Source organism: Paralichthys olivaceus, chromosome 3 (genome assembly GCF_024713975.1).
Source record: "Paralichthys olivaceus isolate ysfri-2021 chromosome 3, ASM2471397v2, whole genome shotgun sequence".
NCBI classification, from domain to species: Eukaryota; Metazoa; Chordata; class Actinopteri; order Pleuronectiformes; family Paralichthyidae; genus Paralichthys; species Paralichthys olivaceus.
This window is the reverse complement of record NC_091095.1, coordinates 5,270,826-5,280,738: the sequence shown is the minus strand read 5'-3', so window position 1 is coordinate 5,280,738 and position 9,913 is coordinate 5,270,826. Positions and strand designations below refer to the sequence as shown.

Here is a 9,913-nt window from a genome sequence, read left to right as displayed (position 1 = left end):
TCTGTGTTTCCGGGTGAAGCAGCTCCTCTCAGACCTGACGCACCTCCTTCATCAGCTGGATCCTCTCTGGCACTCCAGGCCTCTGTCCATTTTACAAGTCCTGTCTTTAGTATATTACAAGTCCTGTCTTTAGTATATTACAAGTACTTTCTTTAGTATAACCGCCCTATTCTCATTTGGAAGTTGTCATACTTTTTCACCTGTAGTCCTACATTTAAAAATCATGGTACTCCAATTGTGTCAGTTGTAAAAGAGTTGGACAATATAAATATCTTTACCTTCAGCCTCAGCGTACCCTCTGGTCCGGCCTGTATCGTTGATCACGAGGCCAAAACACTTGATGACGCTGAGGTGCACAACTGAGGTTGTGTCCCTAACATCTGCTGGTGGTCGCTAACACATGCTAACATCTACTAGTAGTTGGTAACTTCAAACATACAACGGATATGTCTTGTCACTATCTTGTCCCATATTGTAAAAAATAAAATCCAACCTTTTTGAAAAGCATCCAAACAATTAAAACAGCTTTTTAATCAATTAATTGAATAATTTATACATTTACACACACATTTGCTTATTTATCCCACTGACAACACATGAGAGTGGAAAGTGAAAGTTTCCTCTCCACAGCTGAGATCGTCCGTCCAGGATATTTTTCAAGACCTGTAATGAAGCATCCGCAAATCAATCAACCAATCGACAACTGTCAAGACACACAAGTGATTGGTTAACGTAAATATATACAGAAGACCCTTAGGCTGTATGTAAAGATAGACAATGTGTCTTCACATTACTGGCCTTTACTGCAGCCAGCCACCAGAGGGTGCTAATAACATTTTGGCTTCACTTTTGAGGAGTCGTTATGTCGTCCATCTTTATATAGTTATATAGTTATGTCGTCCATCTTTATATAGAGTCTATGAGAAGACCTGTTTATCTCTTTTCTACTTATATATTTCCAGTTTATCCTTTTGTATAAATAAGTAACATATAATTTGCTGTTTCTGTCGTCACTATGCTGACAGATAAAACTTGACCACTGTGACTCGTCATCAGACCAGACGTTGAGAACTAATACACTTCTGTGCTTGTTTAAAATTCAGACACATGCAAGCCCAGGTTTTTACATTTTACAAAACTTAACCAGTGTCACTTTTGTAACTGACAAAAACTAAAGAAAAGGTACGAGTGGATTCAGTGGTTCAGCTGAGAGGAGACACTCGACACTAAGCGATGGTAAATTCAATCTCATCCATCTCTTCCTCAGTGTCCTCCATGTTCTCCGCTGCTCTCTCTGCCCTCGCTCGCTCGCTGGCCGGGATGTAGTTGTCCTCAATGAAGCCGTCGTCGTCTTCCTCGCTCACGGGAGGGACACAGTGTGGGTTCACTCCACGACCACCGTGCATCGCGAACACTACGTCAAGGCCTGAAGTAAATGAAACACAAGAGTTCTACTGGATTACGACTAACAACAATTAAAATGTAAGAGAAAGATTAGATACATGAGACAATTTAAAAACAAACGAAAAACACACCTCAGGAATCCAACAAAAATCTAATGACAGCAATTGATATTCTTTTTAGCTGTAGCATATCATCACTGAGAAGAAGAATAACAACAGAAGGTACAGATTGTCGCACTTTAGAAGAGAAATGGACCCACAAGGACGTGCTCACAGACACGGGAGAGGTCAATCTCAAGTGTCATTGACGCTCAACTGGATGAGTTGCAACAAATGCACTTGTGTGCAGTTAAAGCTCTTTGGTTGAGTTCAGGAGCCCAAAGAGCAGCTTTCACTGTGTTCTGTCAGAGACAAGGTCACATAGACACTTGTCCACAGGGACAATGGACAAACTCTGAGAGCCTGTAAAAGAGGGAAAAAACGAGGCCCTGGATTCTGGATGTTTAAATGTTCCGTTAAACACCAGAATTTCTGTAATGAAAGTTAGCAAGTCATACAGGTGCAGCATTTGTTGTGCAGAAGGAGCGGCAGGCAGGTGGCGGCTGAGAACTGATCATCGCTCACAAATGCTAACATCCACTGTCGCCGAATTGCATATTTCTTATCTTAATTTAAAAAATGACAAACCTGACGGATCGAACTGGCTGACCGTGTCCGACTCCCTCAGCCGCGTGTGCCGGTAGCTGGCCAGGTAACGCCGGATCACGTGGCATTTAGCCAGGAGGGCGATGACGATGGAGATAGAGATGGCTGTGACCAGGACGGCCACCAGGAACTCCCAGTTGTGATTGGTGTATTTGTCTGTCTGTCTTGTGCCTGAAAGAGAGAAAAAAGAATCACTTAGTCATTGTGTTATGGTTGTGAGGCAGCCCCACTGTGAAAAGCACCTAAACGCCCAAACTCAGTGCAACACCAACTTAAAGGAGAAGTATTATATTATTATACAGGTCGATGATTTAATGTTTTCTAAACTAATGGGCAGATTAAAAATACATTTTTCTGTTGATAAATGTGCATGAAATGAATTCTCACCATTGAATGCTGTTGTTGGTGTCGCTGTAGAGAATGTGCCGTTTGATGACAGTTCCATCTGGCTTTGCTCTTATTGGATAAGAGTGACTCGTCCTCTGTGGCTCAGTTTGCTTCTTGTTGGATGAGACCTGTTTCTGGCTCTGGAGCACCATTAACTCCAGTGTGAAGCCATGGATCATGGGAGTATATCACACACACATGTATGTCAGGGGACAGAACGGTTTCTGTGACCCACTGGTTAACAACTCCACTTTCTATGAGACTCTTGAAATTTCAAGGAGGTTTTAAATCTTTGATCGACCAAAGTCTGATGAAATCAAACTCTGCTCAGTGCTGTATTGTCTCCAGGGGGTAAAAACAAAAAATGAAAGGGATCTGAGGGAGATGTTGCAGAGCAGGCGCCTCCCCAGATGAGGGAGGTAGTGGAATAATCTCTGATGACCAGGAGGGTGATCAACCCTCACAGCTCCACTAGGTGGCCACGTTGAGTGACAGGACTTCAGTAACAAGCGAAAGGTGGTGGCAGCTGTATCGTCTCGTGAACGAGTGGAAATATCAACAAAATGTTTCTTCTTGCTTGAAATGAGAATCTGGAGGAAGAAGGAAACAGAAGAAGGAATTTAAATCAGAATATTTTCTTTTTACACAGTTCAATACAAAGAAAATCTATCAGTAAACCACAATGCCCCCACATCCCAAGTGCATTGGTGCTTTGAATTCTTTTGGACTCAATGAATTTTTCATTAGTGAATCATACAAAAAGAACAAGAACAATCAAATGACCTAAATATCTCAGTGAGCATCTGTGAGGAGTGAGTGTCATCAGAAAAGTGGTAGACTATACCCGGATCCCTTAAATCCAGTAATTGAGTTTGAGCTGTCTGGAACTCAGGAGGATATCATCCACAACAGGAAAAGTGTGTCGCAAACAGGAAGTCCTACATACAGGACCTTCCTCCGTCTATAGTTCAGCACTAATGTGTCTGTGTGAACAATAAAAGAAAAGCTACTTGACGTTATTTGTTTAGAACAATGTCATTTAAAAGCTTTTTTATAAGAATTCATGTTACGATGAGATATCTAACATATAAAGGCAAGACGACCAACATTAGGTTTTAAAGGAAGAATGATTCATTTAGGGAAATTAGCTGTATTTGTATAATGAATATGAAGCTGGAATTATCAGACGGTTCCGCTCTAAAGCTAAAAACATGTAAAGCAGTTGATTTATCTAACCTATCAGAGCCTGGGAACATTTCTCTTTCATACACTTCAATACCTCATTTCTTGTTTGATTAATTTATAGAAAATACGCTCTTGCACAATGCATAAGCATGTATATTGATTGTATATGTTGATATATATTGGACTTTTGTTGACTGATGAAAATCCTATTTTGATAATGATATTGTATTTTTGCCCACCCCACTACATCATAAACCATCAAGTGGTTTGTTATTCTATATATTTTCATGATATAATTGTGTCATAGATTAATCTATTCATGATGCATGTTCACATCAGTAGCTCATTGATGCATCTAATGCAAATATAAAGCCATCACCTGACCAGTTTGTGTTTGAAAGAGAGAGGAGCTTTCAGTACGTTGTTGCCAGATATTTGCATGAGTTTGGTTGGTTCTCTTTATTTAGGGACAAGCAGCTGTGGAGAGGTCAGACAAGTTCCATGCTCCACTTTGACTTTAGAGTTGTGTTTCACATGCTTTATTTAAAGCTGAGGAGATATTAGATAAATCACATGATATAAATATTTTTCTTGATTCCTTTCTTTCCTATCATTAATCATGAACTATAGCATATTTCAGTCACAATTTTCTCATGTAAAAATATGACATTTCATCAGCAAAATGACATTAAAGTACCGACAGTGTTCTCATCAAGCACAGACACGGGCCACTTTTAGTAGATGCTATTACATATTATTTTATTGGGCTATTATCTCTGATATGCTAACATGTTAATGTGTGGAATTTTATTAACCAATCATAATCCAGGGGAACTATCATATTTACTGGTGCATTTATCATCCTCAGTGAACTGGGTGTTTCTCCAAGTATCCAGCAATAAGACATTCAGATGCTGTGCTTAGGGCTTTGCACCATTAGGCCTCTACCCCTTTGTCTTCTCCAGCTACTCTCTTCAGTGGTGTGAGCTGTAAACACGGCACCAGAGCCGCCTTTATCTCTTCCTGTTCTGTCTTCACATGAGTAAAGCACACCAAAAAATACACACTGAGCAGCACAGGGTGAGAAGCCTGGGAGTGAGACGTGCACTGCATGTTCCACAAGTGTAACGATGTTCGTCTGTGAGATCTGCTGCTCCTGTATTTGTATGGGAGCATGCATGTGTAAGAGGCTACATTTGCATCCCTGTCTGCATGCGTCTGTGTTTGAATATCATTCTCAGAGGAAGGAGTCTGTTTTCTCCACCGTCATACTTTGTTTCATTGCCCCAAATTATGAGTTGAGTGTCAGGCTCTGGTCTAATGATGGCCACAGGGCGTGAAATATTATTTCTGTCAACAAACTGAATTAAACATCGAAATTACATTCTGCTCGTGGATTTTGATTGCGTTCCTTTGAACTGACAAATTAACTGTAAGCTACTTTATGGTTTGAAATGTGATTATGCCACTTGCAGAATTTAATGTCAGTGTACATAACAAAGAGTTTGATTAAGATTAAAAAGGAGACTAATAAAATCACATCAAAGTGCATCGGAGAACCGCTCACTGCAGAGTGCATTTGGCTTCTATCACAGATTATATGAATCATACTCGTGCGAGCATACATCTTTGCCTCTCCCTCCCCGGCCACAAATAATCACGGGTAATCATTCTTCGCAGATAATAACTGAGCCGTCCTTCAGCTGACCCTCGCCCCAACAATCCACAGAGCAGCATGCGAGCCTCCCTCTATCCCTCTTATCCCGCTGCCAAGTCCTGTATTTTCATCCTGCTTTAAAAATGTGTGAAGGAGTCAGGCTGTGCCATTGTTTGTCTGGGATAAGGTCTGATAGAGCAGCACTTTCATACTTTGTTTACGAGCCTGATTATCTAACTGACGTTCTGTAGATCAAACTCTCGGAGTCTGGCTTTGAGGTGAAACCAAGCATTTACACATGAAAACCACACCTTTGAATTACGACTAATGTATTTTACATTTGTTTTAAAGGAAAGTCATAAAAGAACATATGAATGTCATGTTTGGTTTTTGCCTGTCGGCCGTGGAATCGTGGAAGTGTCAACAGAGACACCGCAGCGGTAAAACAAGGAAAAACCAGCTAATATAACAAGACACTGCATAACCTGCATTTCTAACCACCAGAGTGATATTTGATGTTTAAATATTAGCTTTAGCTCCTGGTGCACGGTTTGAACAAATGCTGTTAAATTGATGTGTGTCTTTAGAGACTGAAGGAATAACAAACAAGTGTAAACCAATGACAGTCAGCTGTTAATCGTGCAGCAGTGTTTTGGGTGAAAACATCAAGTGCCTAGCATCAACGTGTGGGTAGGTGGTTCCCACATAGTAATATATGACTAGTAGATATGAATAACTATTATTTTATTAAAACTATATATGTTTTAAAAAGAAAGAGCCATCAGCAGAAATGGTTTAGTGACCAGACTGTGAGATGTAAATAGTTTGGTTCGGACGCTTATTGAGACAAGATGGCCTTCAGCAGCCACCACAACACAAACACTGTAGTGTAGGAACATTTTATATCCAGATGTTATCTACTGTTATAGTATTTCAATCCTATTATAACTCAGAAAAAGGCACATTATTTGTTAATTACCAGTTGGCATGATAAGCTGTAGCTCAAAACCCAAGCCATAGCAGTCATGTGACCTTTACACAGTGAAACACGAACACTGTCAGAGCTCTTCCAGGAGACCAGCTGTTCATATGAAGTCTTACCCGCTCACCTGTCTGTGTCGGTCTCTGTAGCTTCAGCGAGTTCACCTGCCGTCCGTCCGTCCACGTCTACATTTTCTTTTTCTTTTCACTGTAAAAGGGAGAAATGTTGTGCAAAGGTTGAATCGGGCTGTGCTCTGCAGCTGCTTCTCGGAAGGACGAGTTAATGGATAACTCTCTAACCAAGGTGTGCTCCCTCCCACACCCTCCCCCCCTCTCCGTCCAATGGCACTGCAGACCTGGTCACCGGCAGCGTTGTCCCTCAGCACCAGGAAGAGGCAAATGTGACTTGTGAGCAAGATTTCGAGTGTTGTTACTGCAAATTTGCATTCACAAGGGAAATTAGCAGCAACCCGTTGAACCTGCTTTTTTGAAAATAAAGGTTCAGTTAGTGGAGTTAAGGTTCCCATGAGGAGTGGTCATGTAATCTTGTTTGATATCTGCTTTGTTTGGTTTACACATGTGATTCAGTAAATGTGCCTGTCAGGTGCCACGCCTTTCTTTGTCTATCCCTTTTTCAGATGAGAGAGGAAATCGGAGCTGATAGAGTTTGTGCTGTGATGAGGACTTGTTGTTTATTTAAGATGTTCGGCCAGAGGCGGGGGGGGGGGGGGGGGCAGAACCTCTGGTGGCTGTGAAAGGAAAAGCGAGGGGACCCTGAAAACAATAGGTTTACTTCCTGGTCACTTGGCAGATCTTTACCTCTCCCTCCTTCCTTCTCCCTCCTTCCTTCTCCCTCCCTCCCTCCCTCCCTCTGTATGTTCCAGGATGCTTCAGCTGCACGTCTTGGGGCAGATGGCACCGACGAGGATGGGTTGGGAAAATAATATGATAACTCAGCATCAGCTGAAAGAAGCAGGAGGGGTTTCCCACTGTAGATGGGCGTTGATAGACTGTTCGATTGTGAAAGTCAGTGTCGTGCCTTGATCTGTTCAGTCTCTTTAAGCCACGGTTATTGATTATGTTAAATGGAATTGACTCTGTGGGGAAATCGGATCTTCTGAATTAGTTGGAATAAGATTGAGGCAAATAGGTCAATGTTGAACAACACAATTACAACAGCTTAAAGAATTTAAGTAAATAAGGAAAGGTACACAGTCTTTATTGTGAAATTTAGAATTGATATATTCTTAACCTGATTTTACTTTTTATTTCTTCTTCTTCAAATGTTGTATAAGTGTTTGCAATTTTAATGCTTGGTTTTACTGTAAGTATTCATGTGTTTACTTATGATATTTTCTTTAAGGTGTCCAGAAAGTTGGCATGAAATAAAATATAGTACTATTGTTATTCATTGATAAGCAGTTGTAAATGCTAAATGATTAATTTAATGAAATATTTACAAACTCGTCTTTCTGTTTAACTGCTCCCTTGTAGTTCCTGTAGTTATTTGATCGAACCAGTGTCAAGTGTTCCATTATTTTCCACTTACAGCTAGTTCATCACTTTGAAAACAAAACAATCTGTTATGCAGGAATCTGAACCTCAACTTAAATCAACACAAAATGTCAACGTTTACTCAGTTTATGGAGTTTCGATCGTACAGAAGAGCAGAGGACCAATATTAATCCAGAACAATAGCGACTGTTTGCAGGATTGTCTGGTTCTTTCATGATGTGTGATGTAATGTGCAAAAATTGACAGCTGTGATTGTGTTATCAGAAAGTCATCTGCCAGGAGAGAAGACAGGTCCAGATGAATGCTCATGTTGCTGGTAATGATTTCTAATACGATCCATCCCTTTACAGTGGGCAAACATAAACAAGGTCAGGGTCAGTGTCACCAGCAGAGCTTCACTCAGACGAGGGGTTTCCCCCACTTTTGCCACCACGGGATGTTTATTGTTTGTCTCCTCGGTGAAGTGAAGCAGCGAGGGTCCGAGGTCACGACCTCGTATGTGGGAGAAGAGTGGAAAGCCTTGCCAAGTCTCTCAGGACGGGGGAAATAACAACACGTGTCGCACTGTACAACACAATGGACAGTTGCACTTAAGGAGGAAGAGCGATGTGACAAACAAACCTTCCACCGGCCATTTAGCATCGAGGGGGGACAATCCTCAGCGCTCGGCGGGGTGGAGCCATCGTCACCTTTTTTCATGCCTCTCGCAAAATTCCCTGTCGTCACCGTCTCGATCTGCCACCACCTGAGTGTGAGTTTTACGAGGTGAGGGCTGCAGCTCGTTCTCATTTTTGCGAGTCCATATGTGGCCTCCATCTGGAAACAACCTGAGCGGGGCTCTCCACACATCTGCCTCGGAGCTGTAAATCTCTAAAAGAAACAGCTGCAGCTTTACTGAAATTGTGCATTATTCTCTCCATGGTCTGGTGATGACTTATATTAAATGTGACACTTGATCTCGAGGATCTAATTTCTTTAATCAAGGTGCATGTGAGATGTTCTGCACACTTAAAAAGGCTCCTTTGTCTTTTTTCTCCCTCACATCCTTCACTGTGCCGCGGTGATGACTGAGGTTCAAGGCAGAGGTCATTTAGTTTCATCTCATTTAATCTAATAAAAGAGTTTCCTGAATGTATATGCTCAGCGGTCTTACGTTACAAACCTCTCTGGCACTAACATGCAGCAGGAAGAGCACGGAGTCTGAGTTTGTTTGACTTGATCTGCTGCCACTTTTTTACAGGTGTAATTCTTGTTTTTTCTCTTTGAAGGCAGGGGATGTTTTCTCTTCTCCTTCTTTTCAATCTTCAGGATAAATGAATGCTAATTAAATAAGAACCTATAGGGTTTAGAACACAAGGCTGGATACTTACACATTCCTGAATGTTGCACTCAGGTCCACGTTCAACAATGTGAACGCTTCCTCTGTGAGAAGAATCATTTACCCAAATGGTGCGCTAATCAGTAGTTTGTGTTCCTCTCATTTGTATTGTGGTTTGAAGACATCTCCCACAGAAGACTGTTTTTCTAACTCAAACACGTTTGCGACTGCCATGTTTTGGCATTTATCTTGCAGAAATGAGAAAGAACCCAGAATCAAGAAAGTTTTGCCTGAAATATGCATTGAAACCTTTTTAGTATAAAGAACAAAGTCTAAACCCATCAATAATTTCCTTATAGACCATTATTCATTGGTAAGAAAAACCGAACAGACTACTTGACTTTACCATTTCACCCAAAGTCTCACCCTCGGACACAAGTGTTGCATTTATGCTTCTTTGTGATTAAAATCCAGTTTCTCTGACAAAAGCAGACGTGCAGTAAAATGTGGATATCCTACTTCAGCCTGCATTAGCTAGGATACTGTGTTCATGCACTGTTGCATGTAGGAATGTTGTTTTTGCCAACTTCCTCTGTAACTGCGGGTGCATGCAGGCTTTGCAACCAGAAGTGGCCCAGCTCACTTCCTACTCAATGTGTAATGGGAACCCATACGGGCCCGTGGAGCTGTGTGACCATGCCTCTGTGTGTGTGTGTGCTGAGCAAACAGCTATCAGACAGGAGCCGAGGCCCTCCACCTCCA

General features: G+C 41.5%; 1 protein-coding gene across 2 annotated transcripts; it reads right to left on the bottom strand.

The window, feature by feature from the left end:
- Window positions 1-511: 511 nt before the first annotated feature.
- On the bottom strand, window positions 512-6,669 carry c3h1orf210 (chromosome 3 C1orf210 homolog). 2 transcript variants are annotated; one of them, XM_069521598.1, is made up of 4 exons: window positions 6,439-6,669; window positions 2,496-3,085; window positions 2,091-2,279; window positions 512-1,426 (listed from the first exon to the last, which is right to left on the bottom strand). In XM_069521598.1, exons 2-4 carry the CDS (start codon window positions 2,551-2,553, stop codon window positions 1,227-1,229), a joined length of 447 nt encoding a protein of 148 aa, XP_069377699.1. In that variant the 5' UTR covers window positions 2,554-3,085; window positions 6,439-6,669; the 3' UTR covers window positions 512-1,226. The 2 variants fall into 2 exon arrangements, with proteins under 2 accessions (XP_069377699.1, XP_069377698.1); XM_069521597.1 differs by having other exon boundaries at window positions 6,447-6,669.
- Between the last annotated feature and the right edge of the window lie 3,244 nt (window positions 6,670-9,913).

Bases quoted from the DNA above. Each gene is read 5' to 3' on its own strand.
- c3h1orf210 (XM_069521598.1), bottom strand. From the start codon at position 2,553: ATGGAACTGTCATCAAACGGCACATTCTCTACAGCGACACCAACAACA. The intron at 2,280-2,495 runs GTGAGAATTCAT...TCTCTCTTTCAG, and splicing joins ACCAACAACAGCATTCAATG to GCACAAGACAGACAGACAAA. The intron at 1,427-2,090 runs GTTTGTCATTTT...CATTTACTTCAG, and splicing joins CAGCCAGTTCGATCCGTCAG to GCCTTGACGTAGTGTTCGCG.